Source organism: Pongo pygmaeus, chromosome 7 (genome assembly GCF_028885625.2).
Source record: "Pongo pygmaeus isolate AG05252 chromosome 7, NHGRI_mPonPyg2-v2.0_pri, whole genome shotgun sequence".
NCBI classification, from domain to species: Eukaryota; Metazoa; Chordata; class Mammalia; order Primates; family Hominidae; genus Pongo; species Pongo pygmaeus.
In genome coordinates, this window is record NC_072380.2 from 135826112 (window position 1) to 135847748 (window position 21637).

The 21637-nt window shown below is 43.7% G+C and overlaps 1 protein-coding gene and 1 long non-coding RNA gene across 2 annotated transcripts in view; one reads left to right on the plus strand and one right to left on the minus strand.

Annotated features, from left to right (window-relative positions):
• The window catches only part of DERL1 (derlin 1), a 28939-nt gene extending 20048 nt beyond the window's left edge, over positions 1 to 8891 (minus strand). Inside the window, exon 1 of the mRNA XM_054497458.2 lies at positions 8509 to 8891. Within this exon, the coding sequence (XP_054353433.1) occupies positions 8509 to 8661 (153 nt within the window). The 5' untranslated portion in view covers positions 8662 to 8891. The remainder of the gene's footprint in view (positions 1 to 8508) is intronic.
• On the plus strand, positions 8789 to 21562 carry LOC134740041 (uncharacterized). Its single transcript, XR_010127281.1, has 3 exons — positions 8789 to 8904; positions 17402 to 17506; positions 20694 to 21562. It is a non-coding gene; the product is annotated as an uncharacterized LOC134740041 (long non-coding RNA).
• The last annotated feature ends 75 nt before the right edge of the window (positions 21563 to 21637 follow it).

Sequence of the window (21637 nt, forward strand, 5' to 3'; positions counted from 1 at the left end):
GGTCGCAGTGGCTCATGCCTGTAATCCAAGCACTTTGGGAGGCCGAGGCGGGCAGATCACCTGAGGTCGGGAGTTGGAGACCAGCCTGACCAACGTGGAGAAACCTCGTCTCTACTAAAAACACAAAATTAGCCGGGCGTGGTGGCACATGCCTGTAATCCCAGCTACTCGGGAGGCTGAGACAGGAGAATCGCTTGAATCCAAGAGGCAGAGGTTGCAGTGAGCCAAGATCACGCCATTGCACTCCAGCCTGGGCAACAAGAGCGAAACTCTGTCTCAACAAAAAAGAAAATTGAGCTTCTTGGGCTTTCCAAGCATACAACCCTAGCTGTAAATAAACTTTTGTATCTTATTTCATTCTTGTCTAATTCACTGGCTGGCACCCCCACCAGAACAATGCTAAATAGTGACTGAAGTAGATGGCCTTCCTAAACTTTTGGAAATGGCAGCAAAATGCTGGCTTCTGGTGTGAGAGACATGGGTCTATCTCACTGCACACTAGCATGTACCAAGCACAAAAGACATGGCCCGTGAATTCCTCAGAGTAGTGGGGAAGGCTGTCAAAGGAAGAAAGGGTTGGTACAAGGGAGGGGACATGTGGACTTGTTACAAAGGCCCCAAGAATTGCAAGAGCACAATAACTGAATGGGTACTGCTAACAATTCAAGTGTGGCTGGAATGGAGGACGTCAGTCACAGGGACTGGCCACATACAGACTGGCCAGTTCCATTCTCCAAGTACAGGAATGTAACCCTCAGAGCTTAATTCCTTGTAGAGTGAAATGCGATGTGCATACCAAAAAAGTGACTTTCCAAGAAACGTGTATTAAACCAGAAAAATAAAACAGGTTAACATTTGGTTTGATTTATTCACAACTTTATCACAGAAACAGGATAGTTTAGTGGAAAGGGAACTGGAGATGACTTGAGAAGACCTGGGTTTAAGTTTTTGCTTATAAGTCACCACTTCCGAGCCTCAATTTCCATAGTTACTGTTTTTTTTTAAAAGAAATCAATAAATTAATGTGCTACTCAGCTTATTTACACGCACTGATTCAGGAGACGGATTTCATAGATGAGGAAACAGGATGAGAAAAGGTTAAGTATCAGCCAGTAAGTGGTGAAGCTAGAATTTTATCCCAGACAGTCTGACTCCAGAGTTTGTGATACTAAGCCCCTATTTTTACAATCCCTCTCACAAATGGCGTCAGTTTATGAGGTACAATTACAATTAGTGTAAGTGTTCACTACTACGACACTTGTATAATCCTGAAATAGACTGAGAGTAAACCTACTAATTAATTCTCTGTGCTTAAGAAAAGGACTGGGAATAAAGACCAGAAGCAAACCCTCTAGGTAGCCCTGGACCCTTGGAAAAGTATGGACGTCAAATTGGCTTCATCATCTACCCAATGACATTATCCTATGACTTCTGCTTTCCTTATCTTACAGGATTTGTAAAAGGTTGGAATTAAGAAAGTGAATTAAAAAGATACTATGTAAAAAGAATTAATATGTGTGGGTGTGTTAATTGTATTATCACAATCTTTTCGGAAACACCCGCTAACCAGTTTTTATAAATTCATATTTCAACTACCCCCATATTCCTATAAGTTACCCAAGGCCTGGTTTTGGAAAAGAAACCTCGTTTTTGTCTGACTACATTTTCTCTAATGCTGATGACATAAGACTATTTTTAGTCACTGTTTGCACCTGTTCTTTGGAAATCAGTGTCTGTCAAAATATCTCACTTCTTTTCCCTGTTCATTAAGCCTACCCTTGAGTTATACTTGCTTTCATTGATCTAAAAGACTTAATGTTATTTTTGTATTACTTTAAAATTATAATCTGAAAACACCAGAAGACAGCTTATCTCTTTAGAAGGACACAGTGTAACATATTTTGGAAATCCCCATTGTAAGTATCCAACTAAATCCCATTTTTTCCTTGACCTGATATGTAAACAGTAAGGAGAAGGAACTGGCTTTACATTCAGTGCCAGGAGTGAAGAGGCCCATTTTCAACCCTGGAAAGCCTAAGAGGCAGCCAACTGCAGCACAAAGAGCCACGACCTGCAGATGGAGGACTGCCTGCCTCACACTGACTGAGAGGACTCGTGGGGGAGTATCTCATTTTAAGCCCACAGCAACCTCAAGGCCAGGCCCATAATGATCCCAGTTTTGGAAAGGAGGAAAGCTGGGCCCTAATTAGAGTTCCTCATTTAACAAGGACATGTAGCCCGTGTGCTCACTGCTATATACACCCTTAAAGAAGACATAAGACATTGTTCCTCAGTTATTAGTCCAACAACTTCAGAGTGTAGGTTGCAGCCATCCTTTAGCTAAAATCTTCTAAACAATCTGCTACTGAAATAATTTGCCATCCAGAGTCGAGTGTTTTTTTTTTTTAAAGTATGAAAAGTGAGGATTTGTCTGAAATAATAAGGATCACTTGATTTGGACTTGAGTATATATCAGTTACCAAGCAAGAAAGATGATGAGCACCTGTGTGACAAATGCTGGTTTAGTAAACTGTGGCCTTTTTTGCTGGGTGGGGAGACATAACGGGTAGGCAAGAAAAGGCCCCTTCCATTCATTTAAACAAACGAAAGGCACTTAATCTTTAAAAAGAGCAATTAGAAGCCATCAAATCTACTCCTAGATATACAGGCAACAAAAATTACTATTTATCCTCACCAAGAAGTACATATGTTCACCAAGACATGTACTAGAATGTTCATAGCAGCACCATTCATAATAGCCAAACTGGAAACTGCCCAAAAGGCCCATTAATAGCTGAATGAGTAAATAAATTGTGGTATGGTCCCATAATGAGCAACCTATAACCACATGCAACAATATGGGTGACTCTCAAACATAATGTTGATAAAAGCAGGTAGACACAAAAGAGAACACACTTCATAATTCCATCTATAGAAAGCATAAAAACTGGCAAAAACAACACATGGTATTAAAAATCAAGAGCATAGTTACCCTTAGAGAGGACAGTGACCAGAAGGAAGTAGGAGAAAGCTTTTAGAGATTCTGTTTCTTGATCTGAATGCTGGCTATATACATGTTTTGAATTTTTAAAAACTCAAGCTATAAACTTATTATACATACACTTTCCTGCTTGTATATTGTAACTCAATAAAAAGTTTTTTAAAAAGCCACAATCTAATGGGCAACATTATTATAGACCACAGCAGAACTGTTCAACGTGGACAGGACTACTAAGGAAAGATCTTAAACTACGTACCAAAACACTTGCCACTAGAGTTCTATAGCCAAAGCTTGATGGATATAGAACTTCTATGTTCAGCCTATAGTCCAAGTTCATTCTCCTCCCTGCTACGTTGAAATGTCTCTCTTCCCCAATACACCCTTAAATCAGTCTCCTAAGGCTGCTGTCATCAGGTTAAATGTGATATATAAGCAAAAGCTTGGCCAATATAAGCACAAGGCTGAGTCACAGAATTGGTTGGTACTATTTCTTATTCCTGGAAACAAATTAGAGAAATCAAGAGTTCACATCTTCCCACTTCAAGTCAGGATGCTTTTAAGAAGACAAAGCATAATAATCATCCAGCAGTTACATTTCAATTTCAATTACTAATTAAAATTAGAATCTTACTGTCCAGGAGAGAAGGAAATAAGGCACAAAGTATTGGCTGATAAACAAAAATTGGCAACTATTTTTTTCCCATACCAACCACATAGGAGGCAACTATTTTTGAATAGTTTATTTATCAGGCTATTTACTGGGAATTACAAACATTTTTCTATGTGTTCTACATACTAGAGGCAAGAAGTAGATAACGTATTTCCTCAGTTTGAAGGTACTCGTTCCTGTGTTTCTGAAATTAGAGTGTCTTACAATCAATACACCCATTTAATGTAATTTCTACTCCCCTGTCCCCCAAAAAAGTTGCATTAAATTGATGGTGCATCGTATAATCAATGGAGTCTTTGAACAAAGTTAATATGCTATGATATTATCCTCAGATCCTAAAGAAATTGAGGCTTAGACAGGATAAATAACTTGCCTAAGGGTACACAACTAGCAGGGGACTGAGCCAGGCCTTGAGACCATGATTCAACTACTTGAAATCTAACAGTCTTTCTACTCAAATAGAAAAGGAAAAATAATTTGCTATGATTGATTTGGAAGAAACCACCTTCAAAAATGTTTTGCTACATACTTATTTTTTTCGTAGATATTATGCAAAGGAGTTAAACAAAACAGCTTAGAACTATCTTTGACTCAACGAAATAGGAACTGAAACTGAAGCTGTCTACAAAATGGGGGTAACACTTATCTCAGGATGATTGTCAGAGTTCAATGACATAACCTCGGGGAAGTTGTAACAGGGTGATGTTATATTGTCCAAAGAAATGAAGAAATATAGCCATGCAGGCGGCCCTAGGAGACATAACCTTAGAAAACACAAAGGCAGCAGGAATTGCCACCTCTTGTGTAGTTAATCAAGGATTAATATGAAGACATTTCATTACTGTGAACTATTTGATTGATGAACATAAATCTGAGGGACTCAGAATAGGGAGAAATCGTAGACAACAGTATAATGAGTCTTAACACACACCTGTTTCAACCTATCCAAAGTAAAGAAATAACGTTATAAACCTCAGAGTTCTAAACCAACAAGCTACACACAGGAATCTATAGCTGAGAAGGAAAAATAACTTGTCACTTCCAACATGAGCACACAATTCTAAATCAATCACTCCCCCATTTTTGTAAGCTGTGAAAGATTCAGCTTCTAAGGAAAAGAGGAACTTTCTAGCAGAACTCTGCTAAAGCAAACCTCACACTGTCCGTGCACAGCAGCCTCTCAAATGCAGTTTTTCCTTGACTGCTTCATTTGCAAATGAGTTCCTCCATGTGGGTCTGAAAGTTACATGTGTCCAAAATAGGCAAGAATCAGAGTAACAGGAAGAAAAGACAAGGTACAGCTGTTGGTCTTTTCACACCTGGGCAGTACACTGTCCTGCCTCCTGCTGGCAGCTGAGAAGAAATAATACAGGGAAGATGACAAAATCGTGGAAGATGTGACAAGAACGATTACTCTTTTTAATCAGTTCACCACTTTTAACATTATACACCCGCAGCCTGTTAGGCTTATTTACATTGCTTCTTTACAATGTGCTTATTTACTTCGTGTAGTCACTAGTATCACTACACAAGTGAGGATTTTACAAACAGGGACAACAAGCCGGTTTTGACCAGGTCCTTCTCACACATTAATATGCCACCATTGCTCCCCATGACCACACATTACCCAACAAGCCACCAGGAACAAAGTACACAACATTCTCTCAGCCAACAAATATTTACTAAAGTAATAAACACAGAACAGTATGCAATTCCAGCTGCACTCCAGAATCACGATTTTATATCCAACTGCTCCCTTGGCCTCTCCACATGGATGCCTGAAGAGCATCTCAAGACTTAGCACAGCCAAAACCTAACTCTTCATCCTGACCAGCCCCCACTCCCAATCTAGGCATCCCTGACCATTCCCCATCTCAGTCAAGGGCTCCGCCATCCACTCAGCTGCTCCTGTGAAAACAGTAGTATCTTTCAGTCCTGCTTGCTTCACCCATTCACTCTTTATATCCGTTCAGCTGTAATCTTGTCCCCTCTGCCAAGTTCATGCCCTTTTCTCTATCTTCACAGCCACACTGATCCAAACCACCATCTCTCTGGCCTCCTAACTGGATTCATCTCTCTGATCTCATCACCTAGCCCTTCCTCCTTCAACCCCCTCCATACACACACAAAGTCCACTCCACAGAGTAGTCGGGGCAATCTGTCGGTCCTTTGTTCACAAGGCTCCAAAGACTTCATAGCGCCCTCAAAATAAAGTTCAAACCTCTTAACATGACCTACAAGGCTCAACTATGATCTAGCTTTAACCCACCTTTCCATCTTAGCTTTACTGCACCCAGCCCTGGCTATCTCCCTGCCGTCATCTACTAATCCTCACCCTACAGCTGATCCTGTGCCAGCTGGCAACCCAGTCTTCTTCCTGTTCCCAGCTCCTACTTCTGAGCTTTTCACTTACTAGTCCTTCCTGGAAGGTTGTCTCCAGGGCCAGATCTACCCAAAGCTGGCTGGCTGGCTCCTCAGTATTCCAATTTCTTCAAATGTCTTCTCTGAGGCCTTTCTGGGTGGAACATCCTATCAGATATTACACCCCTTAAAACACATGCCTCTATGTCTTCACAGGATTTGAAACCTTTTCAGTCCTATTTACTATTGTACCCCAGTGCCCAGCACACAGCAAGTGCCCAATTACTCCCAACAACTCAGTTAATATATAAGCACCTACTATGTCCCAGGCACTATTCTAGGTAACAAGGACAGTGGTGAACGGCTCTCACGGAGCCTTATTCTCTGAGGGGAAGCAGACTAATAAATACCAAAGGGTAATATGTAGCAAGAAAAATGAAGGATTAGGCCGGGCTCAGTGGCTCACACCTCTAATCCCAGCACTTTGGGAGGCTGAGGCGGGTGGATCACCTGAGGTCAGGAGTTCAAGACCAGTCTGGCCAACATGGCGAAACCCCATCTCTACTGAAATACAAAAATTAGCTGGGCATGGTGGCGTGCGCCTGTAATTCCAGCTACTTGGGAGGCTGAGACAGGAGAACCGCTTGAACCCAGGAGGCAGAGGTTGCAGTGAACCAAGATTGCGCCATATACACTCCAGCCTGGGCAACAGAGCGAGACTCCGTCTCCAAAAAAGAAAGAAAGAAAGAAAAATGAAGGATAAGGGATAAGGGAGTGGAGTGAAGGAGGGGCTATTTTATGTACGGCCATCAGAGAAGGCCTTGTCAATAAGACGGCATTTGGGCAGAGATCTGAAGAAGGTTAGGAGGTAAACAAGTGAGCCACGGTTATCTTCCTCAGGCAGAGAAACAACATGTGCAAAGGCCCTGAGGAGAGATCCAGATAAGCACTGAAGTAACAGCAAGGATCTCATTGTGGAGCCTAAGGTACAAGTTGGAGAGTAGCAGGAGATGAGGTCAGAGAGGCAGCAGGGGCCTTGCAGGCGACTGAAAGGATTTGGATTTTACTCATTAAGAAGACATGGTAGGATTCTGGACAGAGGAACGACAGGACTTGATGTAGGTTTTAAAAGGATCACTCTAGCTGTCTAGAGAAAAGATGGAAAGGAACCAGATTGCAGTGATAATGGCTTGCAATGGAGAATGAAAAGGGATTGTATTCTGGATATATGTCTCAAGTAGAGTCAATAGGATGTGCTGACAGATTGTGGGGTGTGAGAAAAACAAGAAAAATAAAAGATGACTCCGACAATTAACTTCAGCTCCTCTAATAATGGAGTTGCTATTCACTTCTAAGGCAAAGGGGGAAAGGGGATTCAGTTTTGGACACGTTAAGATGAAGATGACTCAGTCATCCAAGTCGTGATTTCAAGTAACTGGTGGATGCACAAATCTGGAAATAGGGAGACAGATCTGAACTGAAGATATTTATATTTACATTTCAGAATCTCCAGTTTATAGAAAGTATGTAAAGCCCTGAGGCTGAATGAATGAGACCACCTAAAGCTAGGGAGAGTCTATAGAAAAGGTCCTATAACTGATTCCCAAGGCACATCCTAACATTTAAAAGTCAGGAAGATAAGGAACCAGCAAAGGAAACCAAGAAGTAATACCCAGTGAAGACAGGGAAAGACAAGAAAATGTTATCCATAGGCCAAGTAAAGGGCTGAAATTAATGCCAGATCTTGCTATTTGACCTGCCACTGATTGAAGTTTTAAATCAGAAATTGGTGAATACAGATAACCTTCAGAAAACTGGCACTCTCTTGACAGATATGTTACTCTGGACTGTTTCCTTCATGCTTAAGAAAATAACAAGGCCTTCCATTTCTGGACAAATGTACTCTTTGCCCATTCCTTCGTACATTCTATTACTACGTCGGGGATACTAAATTAGGGCTAGAGGGAAATGCAGAACAATACACTCGTTCTTTGTATCTCTGACTTTAAATCACTCCTATAGGAAAAACAAAACAAAAAAACTCCATTAACGTGAAAGGAACTCAGCTATAAGTTGGTGAAGTTGACACCTACAGGCTACCCACGTGGGTGACAGAGGGAGGTCAGAGGGCAATGCTCCAGGCGGACCTAATCGCCAGCGTCCAACAGATTGACAACTACCAACGACTAATCTCACTGCTTCCTTCACTGAGTGCGAAGAGCGGGAAGCACAATCTCACTATACTAGTGAAGGCAACTCCTCCCCACCAGGCCAGCCCACAACTCCAGCTATCCAGCACCCCGCTCCAGATTCCAGAGCCTCCCCGGGCCCAAAGGACCCCGCCCTAAACCGCCGGCGCCGGACGCACTACAAATCCCAGCAGGCACCGCGCGCCCGCAACATGCCAGCCTACGCTTCGCCGCCGCTGGGCCTCCTGGGGCCTGTAGTCTCCACGCCCCCCGTCTCTGGTAAGTACCTGAAAGCGATAAAGGAAGGCTTCCGGCCAGAGGAAGAGGTAGGCCGGGCTGATGAGGCCGAGTTTGCCGACCAAGGGCACCGCGACGGTGGCGGCGAACCAATAGCGCGTGATCGCCGGGATGCTCCTGAACCAGTCTCCGATGTCCGACATCTTCGACCCACAGGTAGCCAAGATGCACACGACCGCCCGACTCCCCGTGCCGACTCCCTCACGACGCGGCCGGCTCCGCGACTGTTAGGTGTCTAGGTGGAAGCCGCCGAAGCCGCGATGCAGAAGGCGGAGACGGGCGGACGTGGCGCCACCGAATTCGGACCAGCGAGGCAGCCTTCTGAGGCGAAACTTCCCCTTCCGGCGACCGCGGACGACGTGACCAGAAGTCCCGCCGCTTAAAGGGTAAGCGACGATTTTACCGCCCGGCCGTGGCTCGGCGTCCTGGGGGGCGGAGCCAGGTAGAGCGACGACAAGACTGGTGGGAAAACAGTGGTTGCCTGGAGCAACGGCAAACGCTCCAGCCAGTGGCGAGGCCAAATGCCATTCACCTAGTTCTCAGAGTTTTCATGCGGCTGGGTCCAGCTGGAGGGTATTTAAAAGGGACGAAGGCAAACGAAGTGTCTAGTTCCTCGTCTGCTCACTCATTCCACAAGTGTTTGTTGGGCACAGTTCTAGACACTGAGCAGCTGCGGCTGTCAGCGCTGTCGTGGTACCCTCTCTCCTGATCTTAACATCCTCATTGGAATAATTTATAAACAAATAGATAATGAAGATAATCTCAGAGAGTGATTAGAAAAACAGGAAAATGAAATGAGATGATGAGGTAGAGTGACGGGGTGGGGGTGTGGCAGTGTGAGGACAGATGGCTACTTTAGGTATGAACTGGGCCAGCCAGGCAAGAGATCTACGGGAAGAATTTTCCATGCACAGAGAAAAGCCGCTCTAACTAGGTTGGAATGTTGGAGGAACTAAAAGCCAAAATGATCCATCTTGTCTAATTCATCTTGTATAAGAAGGAATCTTTAAGAAAAGATACAGGGCGCGGTGGCTCACGCCTGTAATCCCAGCACTTTGGGAGGCCGAGGCGGGCGGATCACGAGGTCAGGAGTTCGAGACCAGCCTGGCCAACATGATGAAACCCCGTCTCTACTAAAAATACAAAAATTAGCCGGGCGTGGTGGAGGGCGCCTGTAGTCCCAGCTACTTGGGAGGCTGAGGCAGGAGAATCGCTTGAACCCGGGAGGTGGAGGTTGCAGCGAGCCGAGATCGCACCATTGCACTCCAGCCTAGGGGACAAGAGCCAGACTCCATCTCAAAAAAAACAAAAAAACAAAAAAAGAAAAGATACTGAGTAGAGTTTCCCGTTGTTTTGGGATTTGGGGCCTACAGTTTAAGATTGCTAAAGTCTTCCAATAAAGAGCACCAGGAACAAACCTGTGGTCAACAAAGTTAGATTTATTAAGTTGCTGCAGCAAAGGAGACTGCACTCCAGAGGAACCTCAATGCCTCTCATCAAACGGAAGTGTCATTATTGGGTTATGGGAATGGGGGGAATTTTTGGTAAAAATTAAATGGAGCAGTGTTTGATAGACTAGAAGCAAAGCAGAGCTGTGTGTAGCATCAGGTTAACATCAGACCTGAGTAGGAAGCAGGCTCTTTCCTTGGAAATCTCAAAGTTAAGACAAATGTGAAACGTTGGATCTGAAAACTCTATCTAAAGCTTTGTACCTGTATTGAAGATCCTGTTTCAAAGTGACCTGCATGGCTCAGATGCTCTGGACAAGAATGGGATGTTCCATTCACATGGAAAGAATGTCAGACAGCAGAGTTTCCAACATTCCAGAATTTTAGAGAATATTTGTCAGCACCATATCCTCGATGTTAATTAATAAAAACAGTTTTTTCATAACAAAAAGGCATTAAATATTCCACAGTGTAATGAGAGTATGCAACATCTGGGGACCAATGGATAGCAAATATATGAAGAACACAGCTGGTGGGAATATAAATTGATACAGCCTTACAAAAAGATAATTTTGATATAAAAGCTAGATATTTATATAAATAACAGATAATACTTGACAATATTGCCTGAGGTTTATTCTGTTTATTTCCCTTTACTACCACCACTATTGTTTTGTACCCACTACTCATACCCAAGGTGCGGTGAAAGAAAACAGGGGTTATCTGGCTTAGGTGAAGGGCTAAGGAAAGTTTCTCTGATAAACTCAAAAGTACACGTGCATGAGAAAAAGACAAGAACAAGAAAAATGTACACCCAATATCTGGCAGTGTTTGTTTCTTTTTTTTTTTTTTTGAGACAGAGTCTTGCTCTGTCGCCCAGGCTGAAGTGCAGTGGCGTGATCTCCGCTCACTGCAAGCTCTGCCTCCTGGGTTCAAGTGATTCTTCTGCCTCAGCCTCCTGAGTAGCTGAGACTACAGGCGTCCGCCAGCACGCCCGGCTGATTTTTTGTATTTTTATTAAAGACGGGGTTTCACCGTGTTAGCCAAGATGGTCTTAATCTCCTGACCTCATGATCTGCCCACCTCGGCCTCAGAAAGTGCTGGGATTACAGGCGTGAGCCACCGCGCCCGGCCTGGCAGTGTTTATTTCTAAGTTGTGCTCTAGAATTCATGGAGAGTGAATGCTCTGGAATTCAACTTCGGCCTTTAGAAACACTGAAGTTTAAATCACAGCAACAGTAGGCCAGGCGTGTCTGGTCTTTTCTTGTAACTTTACATTAAAAAAGGCTTTCTGGCTGGTCCAATAGTAGTGATTTATCAGAACTTATTAACATTAGTGTCACTAAAGTTGGTATACAACCCCCCACTGCTAAATTTGACTGGCTTTTAAAAATATTATTATTTTTTAAATAATATTGAATATTTATTACATTTATTAAATTTATTATTAATTTATTAATAATATTTAAATAATTATTATTTTTTAAAGGCTTTCTCTTTCTACAAAGTCTTAATGATCATTTTAATGACTAATATTCTACTAGTGATATGGCAGAATCTTTTGACCATTTTCCTATTTCTGATACCTGTTTTTAAATACTATATATAATTCTATAATGAATACCTTTATGCATATACATTTTTTATACTAATAGCTAACTTTTTTATTTACTAATATCTAACATTTGCTGAGTGTCTACAGTTTGATTGGCACTCAGCTATGCCCTTTATGGGCATGGTTTTAATTAGTCTTTACAACAATGCTTCAACCCTATGAAGTACTTTTATTTCCATTTACAAATGAAGAAACAGCCTCAGAGAAGTATATATGCCAGCAGGTGCATATATAAAACTTCAGCCCAGATCTATTTAAAGCCAAAAGTGGTGCTTTTTTTTTGCTTTTTTTCTTTTCTTGAGACAGTGTCTCCGTCTCGCTTCTGTCACCCAGGCTGGAGCGCCAGTGGTGCAATCTCGGCTCCCTGCAAACTCCGCCTCCTGGGTTCAAGCAATCCTCCTGCCTCAGCCTGCCGAGTAGCCAGAATTACAGGTGTCCACCACCATGCCTGGCTCCTTTTTTGTATTTTTAGTAGAGACAGGGTTTCACTATGTTGGCCAGGCTGGTTCCAAACCCCTGGCCTCAAGTGATCCACCCGCCTCGGCCTCCCAAAGCGCTGGGACTACAGGCATGAGCCACCACGCCCAGCCCAAAGGTGGTGCTCTTTCATTCATTTTTTCAGCAATGCTTTTGTCCAGTGCTTGTTATATATCAATAACAGTTCTAAACAGTGAACGAAACTGACAATTATCTCCACCCTCTTGGAACTTACATTCTAGAGGAGGCAGAAAGACAATAGAAAGGGATAAAAGTAAGATGTAAGGCTGGGCGTGGTGGCTCACACCTGTAATCCCAGCACTTTTGGGAGGCCAAGGTGGGCAGATCACCTGAGGTCAGGAGTTCGAGACCAGCCTGGCCAACATGGGGAAACCCCGTCTCTACTGAAAATACAAAAATTAGCTGGGCATGGTGGCACGCGCCTGTAATCCCAGCTACTCAGGCGGCTGAGGCAGGAGAATCACTTGAACTCGGGAGGTGAAGTTTGCAGTGAGCTGAGATCGCGCCATTGCACTCCAGCCTGGGCAACAAGAGCGAAACTCCTCTCAAAAAAAAAAAAAAGTAACATGTACAGTAGGTAAACTGGCAATGGGAATAGGAAAAGAAAAAAGAAGAAAAGGAGATTTGGGCTGGCGAGGGAAGGCCTCAGTGCAAACTCAGAAGATATTGAGTACACGTCTCAGAGTGGTGAAAGAGCAAGCAGTGTGGAGATCTGGAGGAAGAACAGTTCAGATAGAAGGAATGGCAAAGACCTTGAGGTGGGAATGTGGCTGGCATGGAGACCTTAAACACGAAGACCCATGTGGCTGAGTGGAGTGAGAGTGGGGATGGAGGGTCAAGAGACAAAGGAGAGTCAGTGGAATCATGGAGGACACTGTAGGTTATTGAAAGGACCTTGTATTTTACTGTTCTTACCCACTAGACCACACTGCCTCTTGATCCTTTTGTTGAACTGATTTCCAGGAGTAGGATTTAAAATAAAAAGATATTAACAGCTCAATGACTCTTCCTCCCGGGTGTGGGAGGTGAACCTAATGATGGTGTGATTGTGAACCTAATCAAACAGGCTACAGGACCCCTCACTTGCACAGGCCTTTCCAAGGCTCTGCACAAAACTTTGTAAATTTTTTTTTTTTTTGAGACAGAGTTTTCACTCTGTTGCCCAGGTTGCCCAGGCTGGCATGTAGTGGTGCGATCTCGGCTCACTGCAACTTCTGCCTCCTGGGTTCAAGCGATGCGTGTGCTTCAGTCTCCCAAGTAGCTAGGATTACAGGCACCTGCCACCACGCCCAGCTAATTTTTATATTTTTAGTAGAGATGGGTTTCACCATGTTAATGAGGCTGGTCTCGAACTCCTGACCTCAAGTGCCCTCCCCCCACCCCAGCCTCCCAAAGTGCTGGGGTTACAAACATGAGCCACCATGCCCAGCCCTGTATTCATAATTTTATATTATGTTTCTTGAAGTAGGTCCTCCAAACTGTATAAACTTTAGGCCCCCAAAAATCCAGATCTGCCCATGTACTTCATATTGCCATCTTGCTTTTTACCTTAGAAAGGTGACTCTGGGCCAAGCACAGTGGCTCACACCTGTAATCCCAGTACTTTGGGAGGCCAAGGCGGGTAGATCACCTGAGGTCAGAAGTTTGAGACCAGCTTGGCCAATATGGTGAAACCCCAACTCGACTAAAAACAAAAATTAGCTGGGCATGGTGGTGCGCACCTATAATCCCAGCTACTCGGGAGGCTGAGGCAGGACAATTGCTTGAACCTGGGAGGCAGAGGTTACAGTGAGCCGAGATCACGCCATTGCACTCCAGCCTGGGTGACAGAGCAAGACTCCATCTCAAAATAAATAAATAAATAAAAATAAAAGTCTCATTCCAGTCCTGCCGGCCCTTCCTCCCACTCAAGTCAAAGCCCTTCCCTCCCCTTTCTCTTTCTTTCTCTCTGAAAACAGTCAGATGCCCCAAGAGAATGGCATTCCAGAATCCTATGACTATAGTTTTCCAACACCAATGAGTTATGTTACATATATACTATATATATATATAAATTGCTTTCACCAAAAACAGGAAGAGCCAACGCGCGCAATATAGCAAGACCCATCTCTACAAAAAAAGAAAGTTTTTTTAATTAGCAAGCATTATGGTATGTGCCTATAGTCCCAGCTACTTGGGAGGCTGAAGTGGGAGGATCACCTGAGCCCAGGAGGTCGAGGCTGCAGCAAGCCATGATCACAACACTGCACTCCAGCCTCAGCAACAGAGCAAGACTCTGTCTCTAGAGAAAAACCAAACAAAACAGGAAGACAGTCTCAGATCGTGCCCTCTAGAATGTGAGCTCCATGAGGACAGGGACTTTGTTTTGATCACTTTTGTGTCCCCAGTGTCTAGAACTGTGCCCGGTACATAGTAGGTGCTCAATAAAGGCTTGTTGACTGCAATGAATTATGATTCATCCTAGAACTTTTCCTTACCCTTATCCCAATCACCACCACCCAGGCTAGGTTAAATACCCACCACCAACTTCCTCTGTACTCCTAGAATACCCTGCACAAATCACCATCATTGCACTTAGAACATAGTTTGATAACTGTTTGTGTGTGTGGTAGCTGTCTCCTCCTCTAGAGTATAAGTTCCGCCCAGGTAGAGCCTGGATTTTATGGCTCCTCACACAAGACTAAATAAATTTCATGAGCAAATCCTGACCTCTCCACCTTCAAAATATGTCCCAAATCAAACCACTTCCCAACTTTTCCACTGAGCTATCCCCTGGCCCAACCTACTATCATACCAGTGTCTGGACTTTTTTTTTTTTTTTTGAAACAGGATCTCCCTCTGTCACCCAGGCTGGAGTCCAGTGGTGCGATCTTGGCTCACTGCAACCTCTGCCTCCGGGCTTCAAATGATTCTCCTGCCTCAGCCTCCTGAGTAGCTGGGATTACAGGTGCATGCCCACATAGTTGACAACAGCCCGACTAATTTTTGTATTTTTAGTAGAGACAGGGTTTCACCATATTGGTCAGGCTGGTCTCGAACTCCCCACCTCAGGTGATCCACCTGCCTCAGCCTCCAAAAGTGCTGGGATTACAGGAGTAAGCCACCGCAGCCGGCCTCAGTGCCTGGACTTCTGCAGTGGACTTCCAATTGGTATCCCTGCTTCCGTTGCACCCCTCTGCAGTCTGCAATCCCACAGGAGCCTAAATGAGACCCTGTCACTCTCTTGCTCAAAGCCACATTGCATTTTATTCTAGCTAGAGTGGAAAGCATGATGCAACATCCTTACCATGACCTTCTAGGCCCTATATGATGTGAACCTTGGCAATTTCTGTGACCTCCTACTTTTCCCTTGTCACTCTGCTCCAGCCTCAATACCTTCCCTGCATTGAACAGTTGAAGGCATTCATGTGATTGCTGTACCTTTAGCCTGGAACACACTTCCCCCAGAGGAGTGGTGCTCAACCCTATCAGGCCAAATGCTCTCTTTTAAAATATTTGCTGTCCCAATGCCACAATGAAAACCATAGGTTATAAATTACAACTCCAATAAAATAAATATAATGCCCTAATTGTGATATAATGAGAAAAAAAGGAAACTAACTTCTACTATAATATAGATTTTAATGTTAATGATCAGGCACAACTATATTAGCAAACGTCATGAAAACGTCTGGTGCTTGCAGTTATAGATTTATGGTGAGTTGAGAGCTATAAATGCAGACAGATATCCATGTGTTATATTTGTGGCTCAAACACCACCAGCTGAATTGATTGGCATTGGTTACATGACTGTCCACAATGGTGGACAGCCCTTGGAAAAATTCTGAATATAATAGAGTGCATAAAAATTCAAATGTGATAAAATAAAAGACAGATTCAATGATGTAAAAATAAAATGTGTTTGCATGACAAAAAATCACGTAGAGGTAAATGACAAAGTGGAGAAAATATTTCCAAGATATATCGCAGATAAAAGGCTACAATAACCAAGCATATAAGAACTTGTAAAAAATGAGGGGGAGAAAGATCAAAAACCTGATAGAAAAACAGATAAAACACACAAACAGATAATTCACAAAAAAATTAAATTACCTTAAAACGTTAAAAGATACTCAACTTTTCTCATAATATGAGAAATGCAAATTAAAATCATACTGAGATACCATTTCTCACCTATCAGATTGGCAAAAAATAGTACAGTAAGAAATATTGTATAACAATAGAAACAATATATACATTTACACTTTAACTCGACAATGTCAATTTTAGTAGTTTACCTTGAAGATAAACTTGTAACAGCATAAAATATTGTACAAAAAATGTCAGATACCCTAGTAAGTGAAAAAAGTAAAGTGTAAAATAGTATATAATATGTTACTTTTCATGTAAGAAAGAAGAGGAAATAAGAATACACACACAAGTAAAAAAGAATTAAATCGCGCCACTGCCCTCCAGCCTGGGCGACAGAGCAAGACTCCATCTCAAAAAAAAAAAAAAAAAAAGAATTAAAAAGCTGGGTGTGGTGGCTCAGTGCCTTTAATCCTAGCACTTTGGGAGGCCAAGGCAGGGGCATAACTTGAGGCCAGAAGTTTGGGACCAGCCTGGGTAACATAGCAAGACCCCATCTCTACAAACATAAAAATTTAAAAATTAGCCAGGTTTGGTGGCACCCACCTCTAGTCCCAGCTACTCGGGAGGCTGAAGTGGGAGAATCACTTGAGCCAGGAAGTGGAGGCTGCAGTGAGCTATTATTGTGCCACTGCACTCCAGCCTGGGCAGCAGAGTAAGTCCCCATCTCTAAAAAGAAAAAAGTGAAAGGAAAAAATAGTACAGTCTTTCTTGATGAAGACAGTAGAACAGTTAAAAACAAAGAAAGAAAGAAAACAGTAGAAGAGTGGTTGCATTTCAGGAAAATTTAGTGTATACTGAATCCCTATAAATATTCTTTATGTTTATATGTAAAACAGAGTTAGTTCTAGGTTCAGATATTACAAACAGGGTTTTTACTTACAGCAGTATCTTAGGAATTGACAAATGGGTGTGGGCCATCTTGCACATTGTGGAATGTCTTCCTAGCACCCCCGGCCCCTGCCCTATATGGCAGCATGTCCCCTAGTTATTGTGATAATTCAAAACAACACTGTTGCAAGTTGGATTGTGTTCCTCCAAAAGGTATGTTGAAGCCCTGGCACCCAGTACCTGTGAATGTCACATTTGGAAATAGAGTCTTTGCAGATGTAATCAGGTTAAGCTGAATCATACTGAATCAGGGTGAGGCCAAATCCAATGACTGGTGTCTTTTCTTTTTTTTTTTTGAAACAGAGTCCAGGCTGGAGTTCAGTGGCATGATCTTGGCTCACTGCAACCTCCGCCTCCCAGGTTCCAGTGATTCTCCTGCCTCAGCCTCCTGAGTAGCTGGGATTACAGGTACCCACCACCATGCCCGGATAATTTTTTATATTTCAGTAGAGATGGGGTTTCACCATATTGGCCAGGCTGATCTAGAACTCCTGAGCTCAGGCAATCCACCTGCCTCGGCCTCCCAAAGTGCTAGGATTACAGGCGTGAGCCACCACACCCAGTCAACTGGTGTCTTTTTTTTTTTTTTTTTTTGAGACGGAGTCTCACTCTTGTTGCCCAGGCTGGAGTGCAATGGCACAATCTTGGCTCACTGCAACCTCCGCCTCCAGGGTTCAAGCGATTCTCCTGCCTCAGCCTCCTGAGTAGCTGGGATTACAGGTGCCCGCTACCACACCTGGCTAATTTTTTTTTTTTTTTTTTGTATTTTTAGTAGAGACAGGATTTCACCATGTTGCCCAGGCTGGTCTCGAATTCCTGACCTCAGGTGATCTGCCTGCCTCGGCCTCCCAAAGTGCTGGGATTACAGGCGTGAGCCACTGCACTCGGCCTGACTGGTGTCTTAATAAAAAAGAAAAAATATGGACACACACAGAGAGAGAGAGAAAGGGAGAGAGAGAGAGAGAAGGTCATGTGGAGACAGAGGCAGAAATTAGAGTAACACATCTTACAAACCAAGGAACGCCAAGGATCGCCAGCAACCTCTAGAAACTAGGAGGAGGGCATGGAACAGACTCCCCTTCAGTGCCTCCAGTAGGAAACAGCCCTGCCAATACTTTGACTTAGGATTTTTTTTGTGTGTGTGACACGGTCTCACTCTGTTGCCCAGGCTGGAGTGCAGTGGCACGATCTCTGCTCACTGCAACCTCTGCCTCCCAGGTTTAAGCAATTCTCCTGCCTCAGCCTCCTGAGTAGCTAGGATTACAGGTGAGCCTCACCACGCCTGGCTAAGTTTTGAGTTTTTTTGGTAGAGACAGGGTTTTGCCACGTTGGCCAAGTTGGTCTCAAACTCCTGACCTCCAGTAATCTGCCTGACTTGGCCTCCCAAAGTGCTGGGATTATAGGTGTGATCCCAGCCACCACGTCCAGTCTTGACTTAGGACTTCTGACCTCCAGATATGTGAAAGAATAAATTTCTGTTCTTTTAAACCAAACCTCCACACAGTATAGTGCACTACTGAAAACCTGTCTTGGGCCAGGCATAGTGGCTCACACCTGCAATCCCAGCACTTTGGGAGGCTGAGGCAGGAGGACTGCTTGAGGCTAGGAGTTTGAGATCAGCCTGGACAACATGGTGAGATGAGACTTCGTCTCTAAAACAGAAGAGAAGGGGGTGGGGGAAGGGGAGGGGAGGGGAGTTTTTGGGTCTTCCTTCTGTACAGCTTAGACAACACCCTTCCGTGGTACCTTCCCTGAACACTTTAATCAAAATACCATCCCACACCATCAGTCTCATCTCTTTATTCTACTTAAATGTTTCCTCACTTTTCATTACCCAACATATCATTTATTTATTTTCTTATTTGTTCATTGTCTGTCTCCCCAGCTAGAATGCAAGCTCCATGCAAGCACAACTTGGTTTTGTTCACTGCTGTAGCCCCCCGACCCAGAGCAGCTCTTGCGCACAGTAGGAGCTCAATTCACATTTATTGGCCAGGCGTGGTGGCTCATGCCTGTAATCTCAGCACGTTGGGAGGCCGAGGTGGGTGGATCACCTGAGGTCACGAGTTTGAGACCAGCCTGACTAACATGGTAAAACCCCTTCTCTACTAAATACAAAAAATTAGCCGGGCATGATGGCGCATGCCTGTAATCCCAGCTACTTGGGAAGCTGAGGCAGGAGAATTGCTTGAACCCGGAAGGCAGAGGTTGCAGTGAGTGGGGATTGTGCCATTGCACTCCAGCCTGGACTACAAGAGCGAAACTACATCTCAAAAAAAAAAGAAAAGAAAAGAAAAGTAAAGAAAAAAAATTGAGCTAATAAATGGGCATCCCTTTATAAAAAGAGCACAAATGTGGCTGGGTGTGGTGGCTTACGCCTGTAATCCCACTACATTGGGAAGCTGAGGCAGGCGGATCACAAGGTCAGGAGTTTGAGACCAGCCTGGCCAATATGGTGAAACCCCGTCTCTACTAAAAATACAAAAATTAGCTGGAAGTGGTGGCACGCACCTCCAGTCCCAGCTACTCTGGAGGCTGAGGCAGGAGAATCCCATGAACCTGGGAAGCGGAGGTTGCAGTGAGCTGAGAGTGCACCACTGCACTCCAGCCTGGGCGACACAGCGAGACTCTGTCTCACAAAAAAAAAAAAGAGCAAATGTAACCTTGGTATCATGAGGAACAGGAGAGAACCATTTACCTGAAGAAGAGAGCAGAGAGAGGCACCAAGAATGCCTGACAGCCAAAAGACTCAGAGGAAAAACAAAATAATTTGAGATGTTTCAGTAAAAGTTGAATGTGCAACCCCTTTTAGTCACAGAATATTATTGCTGTCACTGCAGACGTGATGTGCAAACATGCATATGCTTGACTGGCAAGGCATTTGAGCCAAAAATGCTACATCTGTCATGTTTGTTTGAAGCCAAGCCAAATAGGCTGAACACACATTTAGAGAGTGCTAACAGAATTTTATACCTTGTACTTGCTGTGAAAAGCAGCAGGGGAAAATGTGTTGAAAAGAGAAAGTGTACATACTAAACAGCCAAAATGGTGCATGTGTCAGGTTACGTGCAGAGTTTCTCAACCTGGGCACTGTTGACATTTTGGGTTGATAGTTCTTTGCTTGTGATGGGCTGTCCTGTGCATTGTAGAATAATTTGCAGCATCCATGGCCACCCCATGACAATAGAACCTCTTCCCCAGTTATGACAACCAAAAATGTCTCCAGATATTGCCAGGAGATGTCCTCTGTGGAGGGTGTGGAGGAGATGGCAAAACCACCCCGGTTGACAACCACTGAGTTTGTTTGGGGTTTTTTATTTGAAATGGAGTCTCACTCTGTCACTCAGGCTAGGAGTGCAGTGAAACAATCTCAGCTCACTGCAACCTCCGTCTCCCAGGTTCAAGCGATTCTCCTGCCTCAGCCTTCCAAGTAGCTGGGACTACAGGCACATGCTACCATGTATTTTTAGCAGAGTCTGGTTTCACCAGGCTGGTCTTGAACTCCCGACCTCAAATGGTCCACTCACCTTGGCCTCCCAAAGTGCTGGGATTACAGATGTGAGCCACCACGCCCAGTTGAACATTTCTTTCTTAGATGCCAACATCATGTGAAGAAGCTGAAGCTAGACTACTGAATGATAACAGGCCATGTGGAGAGAGGCCCTGATGGATGAGAAGCCAACTTGGATGTTCTACCCCAGCTGAGCTTCAGCTGAATGCAACCATGAGAGGCCTTGGCTGTACCATGCAGGGCAGAAGAACTGTTCAGCTGAGCCCAGTCAAGTCACAGAACCGTTAAAAAAAAAAAAAAAAAGGAAATCACAGTTGTTTTAAGCAAGTTTTGAGCTAGTTTGTTGCACAGCGATAAACAACTAAAGCATTATTATCAAATGTCTAAGTTGATAAAGGTGAATGCACTGTTGCAGCCAGCTCACACCAGCTACAGGAGCCAAATGTTGAATTTTCTGAGTCAATTATTAAACACAGCTGTTATTAAAAATTAAATTAGAGCACAATTCGCAATTGCAAAAATGTAGAACTAGCCTAAATGCCTATCAATCAGTAGGTAGATAAAGAAACTGTGGCATATATATATACAATGGAATACGACTCAGCTATAAAAAAGGAATTAATTAATGGCATGCACAACAACTTGGATGGAGTTGGAGACCATTATTCTAAGTGAAGTAACTCAGGAATATGTTACTCATATGTTCTCACTCATAAGCAGGAGCTAAGCAATGAGGATGCAAAGGCATAAGAAGGATACAAAGGACTTTGGGGACTTGCGGGGAAGGGTGAGAAGGGGATGAGGGATAAAAGACGACAAATTGGGTGCAGTGTATACTGCTCGGGTGGTGGGTGCACCAAAATCTCACAAATCACCAATAAAGAACTTACTCATAATCAATACCACTTATACCCCAAAAACCTATGGAAACAAAAAATTTAAAATTATATTTTTCTAATTAAATTAGGCTGGGTGCAATGGCTCATGCCTGTAATTCCAGCATTTTGGGAGGCCGAGGCAGGAGGAAC